Here is a 22,971-nt window from a genome sequence, read left to right as displayed (position 1 = left end):
GACGAGAGAGTTCGCATGCAACGCCCTTCGAGCTTTGCAGCGGCAAGGCAAACATCCTTTTGTGCCGATCCGCAGGTGTCGACGCACATTTCCCCAACGTGCGTGCGCGTGTGTGCGGACAGGGCATCAATGTCGACAGTCCGTCCATCTTGGCACATTTCGTCCTCGGCTGGCTGCGTGAACTATCCCCAGGTTGAATGCAGGGGCAGAGACAGACGAAAAAAAAATGTAGCGCCAGGAGTTAGTGCCAACAAATGCACCCTTTGCTCTCTCTTGTCTTTTTAAGTGGCCATTATTTCCTCTCTTTCTCCCCAATGCGTGCGTCATTTGGTTTTGTTGACGCGTCAAGCGTAGCAGTCGTCCAAAAGTATTCAGCGTGCTAGGCACTCGTTCATACAGGAGGACGAAATGTGAGGCGAAGGTTGATCCCTATGCTTCAGACGCATACCACATTTGTGGAGTAAAAACTGGAAATTGTCCTATGCCGTTTTTTTTTAGTAGTCACCTAGTATACTCGTAATGCACATGCCCCACATTTTTTAACAATTCATACGCTTCCAAAAGAAGGTTTGCAAAGCATTAGCAAACCATGCACCTTCAGCCCTGCTATTTTGTTACCCAACAGAAGCCTCCACCCATGCACGTCTTTATTGCGTTTTTGGAAGACTGTGGGGTGGGTGAGAGTCTCGTCCGGCGAAATCTGGTGGTATTTTATCAATTCGCGAAGCGCTAAATGACTGAACCCGATTTCAACGCAGGATTTACAGTGCATTTTCGTGATTAAGAGTGCACTGCAGGATGCGTTGTTGAGCTAGTTGGTACAATTCACTTTGAACGAGAACATCTGCGCTATTTTGACAACCACAAAACAGACCAGACGGCGCCAGTCCCATCATGTTTGTCTTATTGTATAAATACTGCAACCCTCTTCTTCAAATCAAAAGGCCTCCTTCTCAACTTTGTGCGGTAATTTTCTTAATAGGGGCAGGTAATACTATAATCAAATTCGCATAATAAAAGCCTGTCATTGTAGTTGTATACCTTGTAAATCATCCTTGGAGACAACAATCTTTAATCTTTCGGAACCAGAATAGCCAACATCGCGATATTGTATGCTGAAGGCATGGTCATTAATTACTTTAAAGGTGAAAGATCCATAAGTTTGTATTCCTTACGATGAATCATAGCCCTAGATCTGTGATGCACCCATCTTCACATATTTATCACGCAATCCGTTTGTCTGTCGGAAGTTTGCGAGAAACGCAACCACACTTATTCTCATTTGAGTGGCTTTTAATATTCAAGGTTGACATTAATATAATCAATTCTTTCTGTCCATATCACCTATATTTAGGGCCCTTCGTTTTCGGGTGAAAACCTCTTTCACTCAAATCTTGCTGCTGGTCAAATGTTTAGGGGAATCCCCCAAGGTGGAGTAGATTTGTAATAAGGGAGTAATTACTCACTGGCATCCACCCAAGCGCAGCCATACGGCTACAAAGGAAAGCTATACAGCTTTCTCAGAAACTTCGTAGTTAAAGAAAAATTCGTCCTGGTCCGGGGTTCGAACCCGGAACCACCGCCACACCGGAGCAGTCGCTCTACCAATTGAGCTAACCGGGACGGCAAGCTTATGGTAGGGCGAGAGCGAATTGATCAGTAACTCGAAGTGGGAAGAGTGTTGGTCAAATGTTTAGGGGAATCCCCCAAGGTGGAGTAGATTTGTAATAAGGGAGTAATTACTCATTGGCATCCACCCAAGCGCAGCCATACGGCTACAAAGGAAAGCTATACAGCTTTCTCAGAAACTTCGTAGTTAACTTCGTAGGCTGCGCTTGGGTGGATGCCAATGAGTAATTACTCCCTTATTACAAATCTACTCCACCTTGGGGGATTCCCCTAAACATATGACCAACACTCTTCCCACTTCGAGTTACTGATCAATTCGCTCTCGCCCTACCATAAGCTTGCCGTCCCGGTTAGCTCAATTGGTAGAGCGACTGCTCCGGTGTGGCGGTGGTTCCGGGTTCGAACCCCGGACCAGGACGAATTTTTCTTTAACTACGAAGTTTCTGAGAAAGCTGTATAGCTTTCCTTTGTAGCCGTATGGCTGCGCTTGGGTGGATGCCAATGAGTAATTACTCCCTTATTACAAATCTACTCCACCTTGGGGGATTCCCCTAAACATTTGACCAACACTCTTCCCACTTCGAGTTACTGATCAATTCGCTCTCGCCCTACCATAAGCTTGCCGTCCCGGTTAGCTCAATTGGTAGAGCGACTGCTCCGGTGTGGCGGTGGTTCCGGGTTCGAACCCCGGACCAGGACGAATTTTTCTTTAACTACGAAGTTTCTGAGAAAGCTGTATAGCTTTCCTTTGTAGCCGTATGGCTGCGCTTGGGTGGATGCCAATGAGTAATTACTCCCTTATTACAAATCTACTCCACCTTGGGGGATTCCCCTAAACATTTGACCAACACTCTTCCCACTTCGAGTTACTGATCAATTCGCTCTCGCCCTACCATAAGCTTGGCGTCCCGGTTAGCTCAATTGGTAGAGCGACTGCTCCGGTGTGGCGGTGGTTCCGGGTTCGAACCCCGGACCAGGACGAATTTTTCTTTAACTACGAAGTTTCTGAGAAAGCTGTATAGCTTTCCTTTGTAGCCGTATGGCTGCGCTTGGGTGGATGCCAATGAGTAATTACTCCCTTATTACAAATCTACTCCACCTTGGGGGATTCCCCTAAACATTTGACCAACACTCTTCCCACTTCGAGTTACTGATCAATTCGCTCTCGCCCTACCATAAGCTTGCCGTCCCGGTTAGCTCAATTGGTAGAGCGACTGCTCCGGTGTGGCGGTGGTTCCGGGTTCGAACCCCGGACCAGGACGAATTTTTCTTTAACTACGAAGTTTCTGAGAAAGCTGTATAGCTTTCCTTTGTAGCCGTATGGCTGCGCTTGGGTGGATGCCAATGAGTAATTACTCCCTTATTACAAATCTACTCCACCTTGGGGGATTCCCCTAAACATTTGACCAACACTCTTCCCACTTCGAGTTACTGATCAATTCGCTCTCGCCCTACCATAAGCTTGGCGTCCCGGTTAGCTCAATTGGTAGAGCGACTGCTCCGGTGTGGCGGTGGTTCCGGGTTCGAACCCCGGACCAGGACGAATTTTTCTTTAACTACGAAGTTTCTGAGAAAGCTGTATAGCTTTCCTTTGTAGCCGTATGGCTGCGCTTGGGTGGATGCCAATGAGTAATTACTCCCTTATTACAAATCTACTCCACCTTGGGGGATTCCCCCTAAACATTTGACCAACACTCTTCCCACTTCGAGTTACTGATCAATTCGCTCTCGCCCTACCATAAGCTTGCCGTCCCGGTTAGCTCAATTGGTAGAGCGACTGCTCCGGTGTGGCGGTGGTTCCGGGTTCGAACCCCGGACCAGGACGAATTTTTCTTTAACTACGAAGTTTCTGAGAAAGCTGTATAGCTTTCCTTTGTAGCCGTATGGCTGCGCTTGGGTGGATGCCAATGAGTAATTACTCCCTTATTACAAATCTTGCTGCCTGAACATATTTCTTAAAAATCGACTTAAATCCGATTTCTCCCCGAAAATCAGCCCTCTAGGTTATGTTGGTTTTCCAGTTCACGAAGCTGAAGATATCGCAAGAAAAATTGGTGTACATCTATTAGGCTGTTATTCAAGAGCGGCGTCGACGGTCAAGGCTCGTTTTCATGAGGCAGATGAATTTTAACAGAAGTTCGAAAAGGGCGATTTAGAAGTGAGAGGCCATAACTTGGCTACCGACAAGACGTCTTATCAGAGTCACTGTATGAAGGGATCACTGTACGAACGGACCATGTATACAGGCACCGTGATCTAAGGACCCTGTGCGTTTAAGGTGGTTGCGTGATGTTGCGTGTTTTCGCACTGTACAAATAAAGGTAGGCCGGTCTTACTCGGGCGCGGGAATGCTCCGTTAGAGATTGGTAACGCAGCGAAAAAATATTTGAAATAGATTAGAAAAAGAAAAATCTTAATTGGTCAACAATTTTCAGCCAACCCGCGATATCAACGTTGTTTACGAGAGGTCAAATGTTTAGGGGAGTCCCCCATGGTGGAGTAGATTTATAATAAGGGAGTAACTACCCGTGCGCAGCCATACGGCTACAAAGTAAAGCTATACAGCCTTCTGAGAAACTTCATAGATAAAAAACTTCGTAGCTTTTTTTTCTTTAACTACGAAGATTCTGAGAAAGCTGTATAGCTTTCCTTTGTAGCCGTATGGCTGCGCTCGGGTGGATGTCAATGAGCAATTACTCCCTTATTATTGTTTACGAGATAATAAGCGAAAAATTGGGTATCTTATGTTGAGCAAAAAAAATGAACTGTTAGAGTAAACTGTCTCAAGAAGTTCTCCGAAAAAGCCCTAACTTCGAAATTTTTTTATGAATAACAATATTTGCACCCGAAATCCAGCTCGCAAAAATCTCCTGATTTTAACCCACCTAATTTCGGAAAAAATAAAACCCGAAACCGAAGGGCCTTATTAAATTGTATGGTAACTCCGGTTTCCTTTACCCAGAACCGACCCTAATGGTTGGTTCTCAATAGAGCCAGTATAGCGTGGGCTTGGCTTTTGTTTTCTTCTATGCTAACAGTTCTAGGCGTTTCATGTTCTGAGTTTCATGTTCATGCTGGCAGGGCATTCTGCAATATTTAAATAACCGACATCCCATTTTGCTGCATCATATGACGCAGCCGATACCTTCAAACCTGTCGGCGTATTCCTGTAGATTTTTGTTGCAGTGATTTCCTTCTTTTGCAGATACTGAATCATAGCTATTTGCTTGACAAGCCCCATTTTCCTAACCAGCCTCAGCATTTGCTCTTTGACAAACTTCCACTGAACAAACGACTTGTACACACAGGTAATTTTTTATGCACACTGCAGAAATATCAAACATTTTACTAACGCACAAGATCAAACGATAGCGAAACTCTAAACAAGTAAGCGGCGGAACGTAAAGATCAATCCTCGTATGGGGTAGGAGAGCTAGAACTGTGGTTCATAACGAGCTTTCCTCGTAGGTTCAGGCTTTCCTTGCATGTAAATGCGTGCAGACTTGGTCGCTGCTCTATCGCAGTAATAACGAGCAGCGTGGTGCTATACGAATAAAATCGCAAATATAGAAATTGTAACTTTCCATTTTTCACACCTGAGGATTAAGGACACCAAAATATTGTAGAATCATTGACTGCGAACGGAATTTAACCAGGGCATGCGGTGCCAGAGTTCAACAATCAATATGTGAAATTAAAAAGAACGGTTTTGCACGACAGCCGATAAAGAGACACTGAACCACTATTCCAGCAAAGTCAATGTTACCGAAACGACTTAAGTAAATTTAAGCCTATATTTCAACGCACATTGTAACATCGAGCGTTGGGCCAGTTTATAATGATTCATCATGAAACAGGGCGCACAAAAAAAAGAAGCACAAAGTACAGAACAGGACGAAACAGGACCATCATGAAACAGCGCGCACAAAAATGACAAACGACGAAGTAGTCAGAGACAGCGCTCCTGTTTAGTCCTGTTCAGTACTTCGAGTTTCATCTTTTTGTAGCGACAGCTACACTACGCCAGCCGCTTCGCGAGGTCAACGTGGCTGCGCGCTGAGCCGTGGCGCCACCGTTCCGCCAGCTTGCGCATGCGCGGAGTGACTTCATAGCCCGCAGCTAGTGTGAGCGCCACGGGCCTCGCCACTGCGCCGACAGCGGAGCAGATGCCGCCCGCCTCGTCAGTTGTGCGCATGCGCGGAGTGGCTTCAGAGCACGCAGCTGGAGGAAGGAAGCACGCTAACATTTCGAGCCTTTAGCGTCGCGGCGCCGTGGGTGGTCACGTGGTTGGTCACGTGGTGCGGAGCAGCAGCCAGTGGGGGAGGAGTGGAAAGGAGGAGAGTGTGAATCCACGTCCAGGGACGAAGATGAAGAAGGAATGCCCAGCGAGACGAGGTTGCGAAAGACTAGTCGACTTTGCAATTCGACTGAGCGAGTTCCACTCGGCCAGCTGTAGCTATCGCGTCACTCCAGGTTTAACCAGCTAAACCACAGCCATTTTTTTGTTCTCGTTGTTCCACGATGAACCAACATTCACGAGTCTTCGTAGTATGCGTCGCAATACAAAGACACGACAAATATATTCACCAAGTACGCTCGAAATTTGTCCTCGCCAGTGACTGGGACGAAGTTTTCTTCGACTGCGAAGATTTTGATAAAGCTATGTAGCCTTCTTATGCAGCCGAATGACCGCGTTTAGGTGGATGCTAATGAGTAATTGCTCCCTTAATATATCCACAGTATTGGGTCTTGCTGCTCATCATAATGCCGTCTCGCTGACTTGAAAGTGATACAAGTAGAGGGCGCAAACAAGCTTCTCTTTCATCGTAAGCAGCTGCTTCGTGCGTGTAGTGATTGCTTGTTCCATTCTTTGCGTGCTCTAAAGTGCACTTTTATTCCAAGCCTCTCCCAGGATCCCAACTCGTTGTGGCCCAGCCGACTATGGCGGGGCAAACACAAACGGGGCTCGGAGGCATTTCTCTCTGGTAACAATGCGCGCACCGCGCCACGGCCAACTGCCGAACTCGAGGCGTGTATACGATGTCACCATCAATGGAATTCGCACGAGCGCTTGCGCGATCTGGCGTGTTCTCATGCACACGCACGAACGCACACACGTGTATGCGCGTGCAGGGAGGGACGCGAGCTGTCCTTCGACCACCCTGCAAGGTCTTCGCGCTTTTCTCTCTTGTATTTACCGCTCTCGCGCGGCGGTGGACGTTGCCGCCCTGCACCCGCTCGCACGCACGAACAGCCGCGGCCGCGTTGCACGAGCCACGTGAGAGGGGAAGCCGCCGGCCGCGAACGGCCCGGCCGCATTTGAGGCAAAAAGCTCGCGTTTTGGGCCCCACAAAGGCTTCTTCCGGAAGACGAGCCAAGTCGAGGATGCCCGGTGCCCACACAACGGGGCGGATGCGCGGGCCGCCCGGCAGCGAGCGACAAAAGGGGAAGCCGCGGGTACCGCGTCGGTGCGCGTGCAACCAGCGCGAGCACTCATGATGAGCGCGCAGCGCATGCAGGGCCCCTCAGTGCAAGCGCCCGGAGAGCGCCTCGGTGATGCATCAGGTGAATATCCGAGCGCTTAAGTGAAAGCGGGGCGTATCCTCGTTGAACGGCCCCTGCAGACACCTCGCATACTTAGCTCAGTGTTTTTCATTCACTCAGGCTGGCTGAAGCGAGGCAATGATTGCATCTCACACATCCTTCTCAAGGCAGTAATTTGCGAAGGCCTGGTGCCCGCGGCGTATTTAAGCTTCGTGGCGCATTCCGTCTGCTGAGTCCTTGGTTGTGGGTCAAACGCCAAGAACAGCCTCGAGTTGTAGTTCTGGACAAGCATTTCATTGACGTTTGCTCCAGGGGGCCCTTCATGTCAAAATCATCTAAGATCAAATCAGACATGTTTTTATTCTCAGTTTTCGGTTACACGAAGGAAGGTTCAGAAACGCAGGAGCCGAAAACTGAACGCAGGTGTATGAAGTGCGTAAGTTAAAAAGTGAATAAATTTTAAGTTATCCCTTTGAAATTGAACACCGCACATATGAAAAGAGCAGATAACAGTTCAGAACAATAGAACAATGATAAATTACTCTACTGTGTGGACAAGGTACTATTTCCTTCATTAATGTATTTCGAGTTCGCCTGCTCGAAGTACAGTCAGGCCAGAATGAAATACGAGCAGCGCTTCAGAACAAAACAAAATAATTTACTCGTGTATTTTCACCTTAAATATGCAATGAATCTGATTCATGTCTCTGGGTAAACGGTCTACTGAAGTAGATATTTATTAACCGGTCATAAAGAAATGCCTCGCTTCAAAGTAGAAAAGTGTGGCAGATGTATGTTTGCATATCATTATGGCCTAGCTGTACCTCCTCTAATGAATGAAACGGTGGAGTCGAGGTTTGGAAGCTTGTTCCATGGCTTGTTCTTTTTTTTTTGTTCATAGAAAAAAAAAAGTTGCGGCCTAATTCTGCTATGCCTTCACTAGAATTCATGCATGCTGCGCCATTTTTTGTCGTCATGCATGCCGCCAGGTGTTTTTTGTAAACACGACATTATGCACTATATTCGTTGGGCTTGCCTTTCTTGCCCTCACTAAGCGATAGTTAAAGTACGACACGTAATTCGGGTTACTCACATCTATGCGCCGCTGCCGCTTCTGTGGTCGGTTATTGTGGGTTGTTTACTGTGTCGTCGAGAAGCTCGTACATGAACTGTCATAACGGCAGCACTTGCAACTCCATCCAAATTAATTTTTAGCAAAAGTTTATAGATTCTGCGGCTCTTTCTGGGTATGTTGATGCTTGTCCGGCAGCAAAAGATGCTTGATTGCTGAAAAAACTGCATTTGAAAATCCCCCCCCCCCCCCCCCGCCCCCCCCTCTCGATTCAAACTAGTGACGTCTACGCCGAAAAGGACTCCGTGATCACCGTTGTGAAGTGAATGGAGCTGTAGTCTAGCCTCTGGGATCAGAACGTAAAAAACGGTGTCGACACAGTACAGTATACTAGCCAAATCTGCCGATGGTGGCGACGCCTGTATTTCATTTTTTTGGCGTTCTCTTGCTTCTTAAAGCTCTGTTTTCAGTTAAACTAGCATCTTGTTGCTATAACGCCGTATGCGTGAATACAGGACAACCTATATCTTTCCTCACTGTCAACAAGTCAACAATCGCTCGCCTAAGTTGGCGAGCTCTTTCCGGCTACTTTTAAAAACTCGCTCTCCACTGTGTCGCGCGTCTGCGTGTAACAGTTAAGAGATGGCTGTTGGTTAGATCCTTTCGGATGTCACGCCGCTGCCATTGCTGCTGCCAGTCAGCCACGTCGCTCCGGCGGGTCAGGAAGCTCCGCCTCGCAGGGAATTCCTGCGCGCGCCGGCAGTCGGCGGTGGGGCCGAGTGGGGCCGGCAGAGCAGCATCGACCTTTCAGCGTGCAAAAAATTACGAGAGAAGAGGGAAAAGCGCGAAGACCCTGAAATTCAGATTCTGACTATACATAACTGAGCTTCTAAGAAACGCATTCAAAAAATTTTTGCTGGAGGATAGTCGTGAACCGGCGTTTTTTAACATCCCAGACATACCGCAACTTTATTGAGAGCCTCTTTCAGAACCGACTTAATTACATGTGATTATTGTTACATGAAACTCACAAACATTTACGCAGTGCGTCTTTACGTATCAAAGTTACCGATACGCCATCAATGCCTAGGAGCGTGATGCTTTCCAACGACAAAAAAGCGTGTATGGTTTTTTGTAGCGAAGCATATGGCCGAAAAATTGATTTACTCCTCTTTGCACGAGCGCGTGTGTGCCCAAACGTTCTCTGACTGATCTTGTACAAGGATGCCAGGTTAGGAGAGTTGCATGTCGGAAAACCAATGCACAGCGACGGGAACGATGTAAACGAAACACACAGACGCACCTAGTGAGTGAGTGAGTCTCTCCTCCATCGTATTCGATTTTTCGCTTTCTCCTGCATCGCCAGGCGCCCGATTTGTAACAACGGATGAAAAGTAGCTGTAAAAAGCCTCGTCAATGTTGTTGTTGTTTGTGATGGTGGTGTTGTAAGTAGCAATTACCGTTATAGTGTTCAAGGTGTAGTTCCTAATAAAAACACAGTATAGGCAATGATGATTTTCCATTTCGCGCCATGGTCGCTGGTTGCTTGTTAAAGTTCAGGAGATTGTTATAGTGTTGTTTACAGCAGTTTTATTATAGTTTATTTATTTATATATTTTTATTTATGTATGCACCTGATGGGACGGAAATGCGCATTCGTAAAAACAAAATCACGGCAACAAGAATGCAACAATTGTGGGGTTAAAATAGGGGAAGATAAATCCGTTCTCCCCGTTTAAGCGCGGCTGACTCAGTTCAAAACCGCGCTGACCCCACCCCGTGATCGCGAGCGCTACTGAGCGCACGCCGACCACGGCGGGCCGTGCTCTACGGGAACAAAGGAACGACACACTGGCTGACACAAACAAGGCATTTATTGCTATAGAAACAATAACGCCAGCTAGCAACAAAATACACTGAGGAATCTAGGATGTCCGACTCACCAGCACGGCTACGAGCGAACGTCCGCCCACGGTAGGGCAAAGGGATAAACTTCGAGGTCGAGCGGGACGGGCTCGGCGGGAGTAAGTTCCGACCAAGAGGCGCCCGTCGACGAAGAGCGAAGCCGCGAGCGAAACGTCCGCTTGCTTCCCGGTGCCGAGGGAGAAGAGAGCCCGTCGCTCCCCGCGAGCGCGCAGCAAAACGCCATCCGTGGCGCTGGTGTCGCTGCGACGCGAGCGCCCTCCCTTGTTAGTTATAGTAACCGAACCGAGAGGAGTGCTTTTCGGGGGGGCAGCTAACAACAGTGGGGTGCGTTGAGGGAAAGCGAACGCAGGGGACGAAGGCGTCCCCACATCCCCCCAACCTTAAATAGACCCACGCGCCTGCAAGTTACATGCTATGGAGGAGTCTCCTGGTCTTCATGCACTTGAGACAGGTCGTGCAGCGGAGGTCACGCCGACAGAGTGCACGCAGTCTTCCGCGGTATTCCGAAGGCGGCGTGAAGGTCTCCGCTGGGACGACTCGCATGGCCCGCGGACTAAGTGCCCGCAGGCCCGCGAAGAGGAGGGCCGGTCGACCACCGCAGGCCAAGATTCCGCAGTAGTCGCCAGGGCAACAGCAGCCAGAGGTGGCTGCTGTCTGGTCTCGCCACGGCTGCCCCGGATGGATGCGGCGAACAGGATACAGGCCGCTCCGTCGCAGCAGGCGGCAGCGAGACGATGTGCACCAGACAGCAAGCCGGAGTGGCCCCGCTGGATCTGAAAGATTGCCAAAACACACTCCGCACGCCTTTAACGTAGGTCACGGGAGGGGAAACGGCGTACACAAAGGCCTGGTGGCTCAAATGCTCAACTCGCTAGCAAAACGTGTCGGGCGGCTGTGCAATGCAAAGTTCGAGTGAACAAAGCCCTTTCTTGAGTTGAACGAGAATGCTCGGTTCATGCGAGGTTAAAAAAAACGGGTGGCCAGCAAAGTGCGCCCCCTCTCAATACCACGGTCCGGTGGTCGTGTCACTTTTGACAAGGTGCAGGCGGCTATGAATAGCCTTAGGCCTCACTGCCACAGTGAAGGTCGACGACCCCCAACAAAAGAAAGACCCGAAACGGGTTTCGTGCGCGCAGCCGCGAGGAGACATCAGCGTTGTGGGGTGGTCCTCCCCGCTCACTGCACGAAGCAGCTGCTGAGTGATCGGCGCCCACCGTATCGGACGGTGTCGGAACGCCCGGTGCCGAGCTGCAATACCAGCGAGCTCGTAACAGCACCCGTGGCCCCAGGCCACCCGGCTCCCAGAGCCGCGACTCCCAGAGTCGAAAAAGAGACAGCGAGAAAATATATACAGAAAACTCGGACCACCCACGCGGCTTCCGTACTCACTCGCTTCGGGCTCGGCAACTCCGCGGGCGCTAGGCCTCGCGCTCCCTCGATGCGGACCAAGTGGTTCTTGAAGAAACTCCAGGAAGAAAACTTCACAAAAAAACATGCTGAGCATGTCGAAAAGTTCAAACATGCTGCAGCGCAATACACCTCGCACTCAAGAAAGCATGCCGCAGGTCCTAGCGATCAAAATTCACTCTAGGCCTAGCACTTGTCAAGTCCGGACAAAGAGCGTTCCTCGAACCGAACAGACTGTCGTCCAATGTTCCAAGAGCAGGCCCCACGTTGGGCTGCCAGATATGGGGTTTAAATAGGGGGAGATAAACACGTATTCCCCGTTTAAGCGCGGCTGACATGGTTCAAAACCGCGCGGACCCCACCCCGTGGTCGCGTACGCTACTGAGCGCACGCCGACCACGGCGGGCCGTGCTCTACGGGAACAAAGGAACGACACACTGGCTGACACAAACAAGGCATTTATTGCTATAGAAACAATAACGCCAGCTAGCAACAAAATACACTGAGGAATCTAGGATGTCCGACTCACCAGCACGGCTACGAGCGAACGTCCGCCCACGGTAGGGCAAAGGGATAAACTTCGAGGTCGAGCGGGACGGGCTCGGCGGGAGTAAGTTCCGACCAAGAGGCGCCCGTCGACGAAGAGCGAAGCCGCGAGCGAAACGTCCGCTTGCTTCCCGGTGCCGAGGGAGAAGAGAGCCCGTCGCTCCCCGCGAGCGCGCAGCAAAACGCCATCCGTGGCGCTGGTGTCGCTGCGACGCGAGCGCCCTCCCTTGTTAGTTATAGTAACCGAACCGAGAGGAGTGCTTTTCGGGGGGGCAGCTAACAACAGTGGGGTGCGTTGAGGGAAAGCGAACGCAGGGGACGAAGGCGTCCCCACACAATATAGCAGAATATTATGTCAGATTGATAATTAAATATTTTATCTAATTAACTCAATAAGTATCTCAGCTTATGCAACTATGGTAACTAACATTTCTCGCAGAATGCTGGCTGTAATGACGATTAAAAGTACGTGTACTTGAGAACAGCATTGCGCTTGAGCAACGAACGCACGTTGAACCTGGAAAAGAAATGCACTTTGCCTTATCACAATGCAGTTATAAAAGGTGTAAGTCCTACTCGAGCTAGTGAACGAATGATTACGTTGCATAGAGGTGCAAGGGACCTCCACCCCATGCTATTAATTTCTCAGTCCCCCAACTCCTCAATAATCGGTGTGATCCGTATGAAAAAAAAAACAAAAAAAAACAGGGGAACTGCGTAGGAGCTGTCACTCAGCGACATCAGATGGCGGGAATGGTCTCTTGTTCAAAGTTATTGGGGTTGAGTTAAAGGTGCACTGAAGAGGAACCTGAACTCGTCTTTTTACCGCGGGAACTCAGTCTACACGTTCCGGGCATTCTTAGAAACTTCGGATTATTGCCCTGTGCGGCCGATTTTCCTAACTAAATCGGATTAAACGGCCCGGCTCCCGCCTTTTCTTCAACTCACCGCTGAAGGTAGGAGGTGTCAACTAACGCGTGAAGTGCCTGTCGGGCAGTCGCGTGGTGTTCGCTTTCGCTTTTATTCTGTATTTTAGATTTCCACGAACAAAGAGATCGAGTCAGAGACTACATAGCTGCAAATTAGTCCCTGCGGAAATAAAAATACGCGTGGACTCTATGCATTCGCCGATCGCTCCGTATCACTCCACCGATGGCAGAGCGGCAAGCCGCCACGGCGCTGGCTGAAAGGTTGGTTGACTCCTCCTACTGTCAGCGGTGAGTTCAAAAAAAGGCGGGAGAAGGGGCGTTTAATCCGATTTTAATTAGGGAAATGGGCCGCACAGGACAATAATTCGAAGTATCTAAGAATGCTTAGACCGTGTAGATCGAGTTCCCGCGGTGAAAATACGAGTTCAGATTCCTCCTTAGTGCACCTTTAAGGGCAGGCCCATATGTACGCGTGCGTTCATTTCCCGGTTTTCGTGTGTGGAGGTATTTTACAGCTCTAGCTGCCTTTGCCTCGTCACCCAATTTCGCGTGGTCTGTGTCGTCCCCTCCGCTTCGCACTCGTTGCCCTTATAACACATATCGCACAGTGTGTGCACGGTGTTATAAAGGGCAATGTGTAGCCAAATGTGACTAGTTTATGGGGAAGTAGAAAGGGGGACTATAACGGAAGAGAAGTACGATAAGATCCAGGCTGCATTTCAATAAAGAGAGGTTATGGTTTCACACGCCGAACTCTTTTTTAATACACTGCGAACTCTGCACTGTCGATGTTTCTCCGGTAGCAAAACACCCATTTATTGCCATGAAGTGTGGATTAAAAAAGTTCCCCGACATTTGATGCAAACTCATGACTTCCATACCGAAACGGACTCCGTGATCGCATTTTGCTAGTCTGTGTTGCCTAACGTACGGCTCTCGCGCAAACAACAACAGCAAAAAAATAAAAACGCACTGCAGTACGCTTGGGAAAATGGCCAAGGTGGTGACACCTGTATTTAATTTTTTGGGCCATTTCTAGCTTATGAAACGTCCGTTTTCAGCGACAGTAAAGTCTTTGTGATTAGAAGAGGGAAATCTTTTCGATACAGGACACCTTTAATTTTTTTTTTCCTCTGTGTCCCTTTAAAGAGACTGCCCATCAAGTGTAGACTTGAAACTCCACCAGTAAGGTAGTACAACTGTAGATACATTGTTTATTCTGCCTTCTAATAGAGTCTGTTGTGGCATTTAGGACGGCACTTAAAAGTTGCGCGCGGTTTGTTTCTAACTGGTCGTATTGCGCAGCTGAGTCGGTCAACAGAAGAGACTTATGCAAGCCTGCCGCCACGCCTTTCTGATTCCCATAAGCCTAGAAGCGACACAGTGGCAGCTACGGAAGTACCTGAAAAATCGCGTGGCGACATGCGCACTTAAGCGTGACGCGGTGCTTGTTTTCTCCGCTGTCTTTTTTTCGGTGCCATAGGCGCAAGCTCGGAGAGACCGCTTTCACTACTGCGAAATCCGGGCCCACACGGCAGATAGCCTCGGGAGCCAGTTGTTGTGCAGGCGAAGACACGAGACGAGAGGAGAAGAAAGCGAGCCTAATTGTTTTTCTGTCAGAGCAAGCGTCGTCAATCACTTGCTGGAGCCATGTTTATGGAAGTGGAAGATCTGAGTGATGCGAAGTAAGGGCGCCGGAGCATCGCGGCGGAACGGCGGGGGCGTCAGCTATATATGTCCATGTAGCGGTCCCCTCAGAAAGCCACTGACAGTGCGAAGGAACGCGAATCGACCTGGCGGGAAATTCCGTTAGACAACAATCAATTTCCACGACGCTATGGCGCAATGAATGTCTTCTCGTAGTACCACATTCCTCGCAAACGAAAGCGCGCCAGCTCGCGAGTTTGTGTGCCACGTGCTCAAGGTGAGGACGTTAACTCATTTATAGCAGGCACCACAGAGAGGAAAAAATTAATCAGCTGAACGTACGTGTAAGCGTTGAACGGTGATATCTCACAAAGAGGGCAGCAACACAGCTGTGCCCCAGCTCTACAGCTGCAGCAAATGCGTCTGCATACTGATCCCGTGCTGCAGCAGCGTTGTATTTGGCTCACGCACTCCGCACAGGCTTGTTTCGTTCACCGTCCGCGATCGAGACCGCGTGCCATCGTGTCCCACAGACCTTTATATTGGCCCAAAATCAGTGTTAAATATCTTCAGTAGTTTCTATAACGTGCACTGGCATCGCACATACACGGGCCTCAAGAATTTCGCCTCCATCGAAATTCGGCCGCGGCGGTCGTATTTTGATGGAGGCGAAATTCTAGAGGCCCGTGTGCTGTGCGATGTCAGTGCACGTTAAAGAACCCCAGGTGGTCGAAATTTCTGAAGCCCTTCACTATGGCGTCCCTCATAGCCCGAGTCGCTTTGGGACGTTAACCCCCATAAACTAACCAAACCAGTAGTACGCAGGATCCTCGTTCGGGCTTCCTTCGGGGTCTTTTTTTTTTTTTTAATTCGGAGAGTTGCCATCATTGCGCGGCGCACTATTCGCAGCAAACCAAATGTGACGTATGAAGTGCCGGTGCGGCAATCCTGCGTCGAATACATTGCACGGCACTGAGCTGCTTTACTGTAGCAAAATATGACCGCCGATGATTACTTGTGTATATCGTTTGCGGCACCAAAAACTTAGAAAAATGTCGTTTTTGTGTGATCCTCGGTTGCCACACTCGGCAGGTTGAAATCAGCTGTGCTCTTAGGCCTTGTCTTCAGGACAGTGGCGTTTATCTCCACATTTTGGTGGCGGAGTGAATGAGGTTAATGGGCCACAGGCTGCGTCTGTCCATGGCTCAGTTCGAACTAGTGAGTTTTCAATTAAGTCGTTATTAAAACCTTTTTTTTTTCGCGCGACGTCATAGTAACAGCAGCAACAGTGAGGGAGAAAATGTTAAACACGCCCTCCGAGGCAGCAACTGGGCGCCACTTGTGGGTGGTTCTTTTTTGTTTTTTCCCTTTAAACAGAGAGAAATTGCTTATGCTTCGAGTGCACACTGTGGTGAATTCCAAAGGCGCGGTTGGGGGACAATGTAGTGCTCCGCGCTCTGTGGATGCAATGAATGGCAGACGGCCGAGAAGGAAGAGCGCATACCCTGGCAGGCACGGAGACACTCCGAGCGGTCTTTTGGAGCGCGAACTCTGTCAGCGGAGCGTTGGAAGCGGGCCAACTGTAACCCCCTCCACTCCCTGTAGTTCCGCTGTCGTGCGGTGTACATTACGGTTCCGTAACTAAAACATTAAGCGCAAGCCCTTTGAGTAATATACGCTTAATACCGGTCAAATGGATGAATTTGTCGTTCATTCAGCATTTTGTATTCGTGCGCACCAAGGTCGTGCGCCTTGCAACTTAAAGACAGTCTTCCGCCAACCTTCACCTCTGGGCAAGGACAAAGCGTTTTTTTTACTTCTTTTATTTTTCCAATTCAACAGTGTATGGCGGCAGAAGGTTTGGTGAACGGGTGAGATCGGGAAGTTTACGGGGATAAGGTGGCCGCAGCTAGCACAGGACAGGGTTAACTGAAGAGACATGGGATAGGCCTTTGTTCTGCAGTGAGCGCAGTCAGGCTGATGATGGTGGTGATGATGATGATGAAGTATTGCAGAAAACTGGGCTAGTTCGCAAGGGTGAACCACACTGAACAGTAGCGAGAGAGGTGCGCCCTCTGGTGTGCGTCTTCAGTATTTTCTAGTGGCGTGTTTTCTTACGCTATTATTTATTCCGTGTGTACGTATGTGTGCGCGTGTGCGTGCTCGTGTGCGTGAGTGTGTGCGCGCGCGTGTGTGCGTGTGTGGTATGAAACGGCGCTGACTGAGACAAACAAGCTGAAAAGATGCGCATCTTCAAAGGCGGTACAGAGAGGGTCACCAGTGCTTTCTTTACTGTGAAATTTGCATTGAAATATTGGCAATATAAAAATAAGCGAAGTTGATCGAGGCCTCTAGCACTGGCAAAGCCAACGGCAGCGGCCATACGTACTAGATTCCACGATGATGGAGCGTCACCGTGCTAGTCGCGTTCAAAGAAAAGCAAAACGAACAACAGATGCTAAATGTCAATTTGATACTGAAAACAAATGAAACAGATGCCTTGTTTGATTCATTACGTGCAGCACAGACCAGTACAGGGATTTCGATTTAGATCATGGGAATATACAGGGTCTGTTCTGAAAGTAGTAGGACTGGTTTTTTCCTGGGCGAACGGGCGGACGAGAGGTGGTCTGCGCGTGCAGGATCGTTGAAGGGGGATATTGGGAATGCTGGGGAAAATCGGCAGTCGGCTCTCGGCCGTTGAAGAGAGGAGGTCGCTTGTACTGTGAACCCCTGTCGAAACGTCTCGTCACGCAGAATCATCGAGCGTTTACTGGATCAGCGATACGCGATCAAATTTTGAGTAAATCTTGGTAAAACGGGCAAAGAGACTCACAACGTGATTAAGGAGGCCTACGGTGATGCTTCCATGGGTAGATCAGGTGTTTTTTGAGTGGCACAAGCCTTTCCGAGAAGGTAAGGAAAGAGTGGAGGAAGGCGACCGCTCCAGACGCCCTTCGACCAGCAAGACCAACGAAAATATGTAGCGAGTGAAACATTTACTTGACAGTGATCGTAGAATGAGTATCAGAATGATTGCTGATGACTTGAGCATTCCTCAAACCCAAGTTTTTGAGATCGTGACAGAAAACTTATCCATGAGGAAAGCGTGCGCGAAGTTGGTGCCGGGAGTGTTGTCAGAGGAGAAAAAGGCCAACCGGTAGGATCTTCTTCATCATGTGAATGAGGACCCCGATTTTTTGGTCAGCACAAGGCGGCAACGCTGCCTCAGCCCCCCTACAGTCTCGACTTGGCCCCGGCAGTCTTTTTTCTATTCCCGAGAATAAAATCGACGCTCAAGGGGAAACATTACGGATCGGTAGAGGTGGTTCAACAGGCCGTGACGAGGGAGTTAAACAGCACTCCGGTCCAGGCGTTCCTGGAGGCGTACGAAAACTGTAAAACTCATTGGCAGCAGCGTGTAGGTGCGGAAGGGTGCTACCCTGAAAAATTGTAATCGTGTGTGCTATTCTCTTGAATAAATTTTGTTTAAAAAAATGAGTCCTACTACTTTCAGAACATACCATGTATAGATAACGTATGGCGAAAAACAAAACAGAGCTTTAAGTCGATTCTTATTGAAAGCAAGCAATGCATGAATGCCTTTAGCTTGATTATGAAGTTTCTGGTGCATATTTCACGTATTAGGCGTGCACGCCGGATAGGTTTTGCATCATATCACTACGTTTGCGGCGCAGCCATTGTAGAACGTTTCTGACAGTCTTACATAACCCCTTGCAGTGGTTTGCATCTCGTTGTACTTCGTTGTTCGAACACTGGTTAAGTTTAGTTGACATCCTCACCACTTGTCTCGCCCGAGGCATTTGCCTAAGATAATTTCATTCGAAGTTGGAGCGAAGGAACCTTGTAACGAGAGAAGCGAAAGGCTGGCTGCCTTCGAGCCACAAGTATAGAATTAGGAATTTAGTCGACGTATACTCTGAGACATGGACAGTGCGCAGACCACTACAGCCTAACGACGGCACAAAGTTTTGCACGCTTTAATCGTTTGTTGAAGGCCATACTCTTTTAACATCAATAGCACCTACATCAGAAGTAAAAACGTGCACTGAGCGTCTTCTCGCGTCTCTCCGCTGTCGGTTCGCAATCGAGTGACAGCACAAGGAGCACATGTGCGGTGCGACTGTCAGCCGGCTACCTTTTAAAAGTGAAAGTCGCATTCACAGGCGTGTTGTCAGAAAAAAGAAAAAGAGCTAAAGATTATGTGATGTCGTATAGCTCGCCGAACACTGGAAGTATTGCAAGCGATACTCTGGGCGCGGGATGGGGGCGGACAGCTTTCAAGCGGGTGAAAATGGCGTCCAGGCTCCAGATATGCAGAAGTGCCTGCTTTTGAGGCATTGCATTCATCCCAAAACGGCTGTGGCATTAGCTACGGATAGTTCATGTCGAAACAATGTAAAATCAACGCAAATATGGACGATCATGACGGATATCAGCCTTTGGATCCTTTTTGTTTGTAGTCTGCTTTAATGTCTCCCGTGTCTACTTTAATCTCCTCTACTTTCTATGCCATGTGATTTCCACAGATTATTTTACCCTTCGAGCTCTTTCACGCGAGCGAACCTCGCAGTATTTTTTTATAATTTTAATTCTTATAATTGCAATTGATCTCACCTCGAGAAACTGGGCCGAATATCTGTTGCATTTATTTCATGACAAGCTTGTGGCTGCTATTTCTTGTTTAGATTTTCCGGCCTGTAATGCGAACTCGTTCACAAGCAAAGGGCTTATAATGAAACTAACAACCAAGCAAAGGTTTCCAGTGCCACCAGCAAAATGCGACTATCCCATGATGGTGATCGGCAGACGTCAGAGTGAATATCTTCAAATTTCACTGACATCTGTCCCCCGACAATAACTTTCGTTGAATACGATTGACGTACTTTGGATTATGCTCCTCTGAAACAGTTCACAATTGCCAAGTGGCATTTTAACGTTAACACTGTGTACTGGGCCCCCACACAACATCATTTATCTCAAGCGTACACGCTATGTGGCCTCCTGTCTTGCAGCCGCCCGTGATCCATCCTGGATGGAGTTCAGTGCTGGATGCGACTGCATTCCGGTCGGCGTGCCCGCAGTTCGACTACCGGGGCAGGATTGTCGGCAACGAAGACTGTCTCTTCCTTAATATCTACACACCAGGGTACAGGGTAAGTGACAGATGCTGTTTACGCTGCCTGAGCATTTCCTCAGCATGCCCGACAGTAGTGGATGCGTTCGCGCAGCTTCTCGACGCCACTGAATCGTGCACTAAGATTTCACCGTGATGACGAACTACATGGCTTAACTCTGAGTTTATGCGTAAGAAAATTAATTCGTAGCACCAAGTTAGTTCCGGCTCTTTTGATGGAAATATTTTAACCGACGTGACAAAACGCGTTATTTAATTTCGAGCGGCAATTTTGATGGCAATCTCTCCGCTAGTGCCACATATTAACAAAAGTGTTGGACCTCCTGCCAGTCCCGCACAGAAAAATCGTCCTCTAAGAGCGCCAAAAGATAACGCATCCCGTTTCCTTGCGCTTTTATATGCACATAGAATATAAATCTGCGCTATAAATGTTACGTCTGTGCACTCTGAGGTGACAATGGATTCAAATTAAGCTACGATACAAAGCTGCGCACGCTGAACACATAGACAGTTGCTGAAGCTGCAGCGTGTAGTAATTTGTTCAGGTGGTGAATACTCCCGCCACATAATCTGAATTGAAATCTTACCAAAGTGGTACATTATTACACTCCAACTGCTGCTGTTTCAGTACGAACTAGGAAAACTACATAAAACCTGCGAGTGCAGCCGGAGTCCTCCATTAAAGAGTCAGGCTTTGGCGCTCCTTCTCTGGGATGTCCTTGCGCCATAAAAAGCTATCAGCGAACTAGTCTGAGTCCTTTAACTAGAAAGTGTATAATATGCGCTGAATTTAAACTCATGACGTTGTTTGAGAAGTGTAAACATAAACAAGGTGCTTAGTTTGAAAGCACGAACTGATGGGCGAGTTGGTTATGCATGCTGTGTTGTCCGTGGCAGCGCTGTGTTGCCTGTTTCCTTCTTTCCTCTGCTCTCTTCTTTGGTCTTCGTCCTTGCGCTGTTTCAGTCATACCAAGGGGCTTAGTAGTTTATGCACGTGTGATTTACTCATGATTTCCTGGTATGCTATAGCCATCGTCTGGCCAGATGTGATGAATGGCTAGTGCATGAACGCCAGCCAGTTACAAATCAATCGTACGGATGAGGATGTGTGAGTAGTGTTTTGAATCTGGCCCAAAAATTTTAACCATCAAAGCTTGTTCGCATACTAGCTGCAGCCGCAAAACTAAAGTCCGTCTTAATTGTGGGTGAGCCCAGTTGAAGCTTGACATCGCAGTATCGCGGTGTCACCAAACGTTAAATAACCGAATAACCGCGAAACACTGTGAGTCGCTTTTGGGATGGGGTGGCTAGTATTTATCGCCTAATACCTCGTTCACTCAGTGTATCATGTGGCTTAGTCTTGCAAAGAAATAATGAAAATTTTCTAAGGGCCTTTTTCAACCCATTGATCACCAAACAGAGTGTAAATCAAGTAACAAAATGCTACTCATTTATACTTTTGCATAACCTAGTAAGCGGGTAGTACTCTCTTTGAGCAGTTTCCGCTGTAATAGACTGGCTTCCAATGGAAACTCATAATCTCGCATTAGAATACTTAGAACACGAAGTACTTGGCTCTTAACTGTTAAGCCGACTCGCTTTATTGCAGAGCTATGCGGGCAGCATTTTTTGCACACAGGACCTTGGTACAACGGAAACATCACATCTATTTACTGATAAGAACTACTCGTACAGCAAGAAAAAGGAATGACCTTTTAAAGCAAAAGGAAAAGGTAATCACTACATAAGAACTTTCATTTTCAAGGACAGTAATTATAAATTATCTCGACGTACAGCACAAACTTCTTACTGCAATTTTCCGGTCTTCATTCGTATTAGATGGATAACTTTCAAGTTACTTTCGAAATTAACATTTGTGCTTCTGTTAAAAACGTGTTCGAATGTTAGAAAACGTGTATTGCCACAACGTCCCTTCCTCCCCTACGCAATTAATAAAAGTCGAAAATAAGGACTTGTGCCAGCTAGAATTTCCTGCTCTGCGAATATCGTCATTAGTTTTGCAAATTTTCGCTGCTGCGCAGAATGGCCAGACGCCCTCCTACCCGGTGATGGTGTTCGTGCACGGCGGGAACTTCGAGACCGGAGCGGCAAGCCAGTACGGGCCGCAGAAGCTCGTCGACAAGGACGTTGTCGTAGTCACCTTAAACTACAGGCTCGGCATTCTCGGTGCGTTCCTTTGCATTTTGCATCCGAAGGTTGACAGGCTGCAGTTGATAAAAAAAATGTCTGCGCTGTCTGCGCAACTGCTTACGTAGTATACTGACGTACTGCCAGGATGTCTGCAAAAAGAATTGGTCAAGTTAATTTAGCTTCATTACAACTTCGCTCAGTCTCTATGAACAGAAAGCATCGCTCTGTACGCTCCACAACACGTATGATGAAGTTTGTATGACGAAAGAATTGTGGCCTTATTTCGCTGCATTAACTTAACTATTTTGTGACTGTAGTGGTTAGGCACACCTGTGAATTCACAATATCGCGATGTTTTCCTCATTACAAATGACGAAATGCTTAACCCATTGATACATGTGGCTCTGTATACCGCAGGTTTCCTCAGCACTGGCGACAGCGTCTGCCCGGGCAACCTAGGGTTGCTGGACCAGAATCTAGCACTTAAATGGGTGCGCGACAACGTGGCCCAGTTCGGTGGCGACCCCTCGCAAGTGACGCTGTTTGGACAGGGCTCAGGCGCCGTCAGCGTCTTCCTGCACATCCTATCGCCCCTCAGCCAAGGTACGCACCAGGTCTCTGTGTGTAGCTATGACCAGAAAAAAAAAGGCTTCGGACCAAAAAGGCGAGTAGAAAGTACCATGACGCGTCTCAAAGCAGCGTTCCCTAACTTGGTTAGCGTGGCACAAACGCATGAAGATCGTTCTTGAGCTGCCTCATGCTATAGAAGAGGCAGAGAAGCGATTTTATTGCTGCTTCTAATTTTGTTTGATAAACAACCGCATTCAGCGCATAGAATACAAGTTATTCAGTAGTTTGGAACTTTGTGTGGACGTAATTTTAAAAATATAATTGAATGCGAACGAAACGCCAAAAAAAAAACGTATAGAGTTTTTATTCACTCTCATCATCTTCGTCCAAAC

At 48.2% G+C, this 22,971-nt stretch overlaps 1 protein-coding gene across 1 annotated transcript in view; it reads left to right on the top strand.

The window, feature by feature from the left end:
• Positions 1-22,971, top strand: part of LOC149352598 (cocaine esterase-like) — a 51,014-nt gene that overhangs the window by 11,379 nt on the left and 16,664 nt on the right. The window contains exons 2-4 of the mRNA XM_089581775.1: positions 19,737-19,877; positions 21,901-22,045; positions 22,427-22,612. Coding sequence (XP_089437901.1) covers positions 19,737-19,877; positions 21,901-22,045; positions 22,427-22,612 — 472 coding nt within the window. The remainder of the gene's footprint in view (positions 1-19,736; positions 19,878-21,900; positions 22,046-22,426; positions 22,613-22,971) is intronic.

Source organism: Amblyomma mixtum, chromosome 3, assembly GCF_055824585.1.
Source record: "Amblyomma mixtum isolate Tamu chromosome 3, ASM5582458v1, whole genome shotgun sequence".
Lineage (NCBI taxonomy): Eukaryota > Metazoa > Arthropoda > Arachnida > Ixodida > Ixodidae > Amblyomma > Amblyomma mixtum.
The sequence above is the reverse complement of the archived record's forward strand: the minus strand, read 5'-3'. Positions and strand labels throughout refer to the sequence as shown.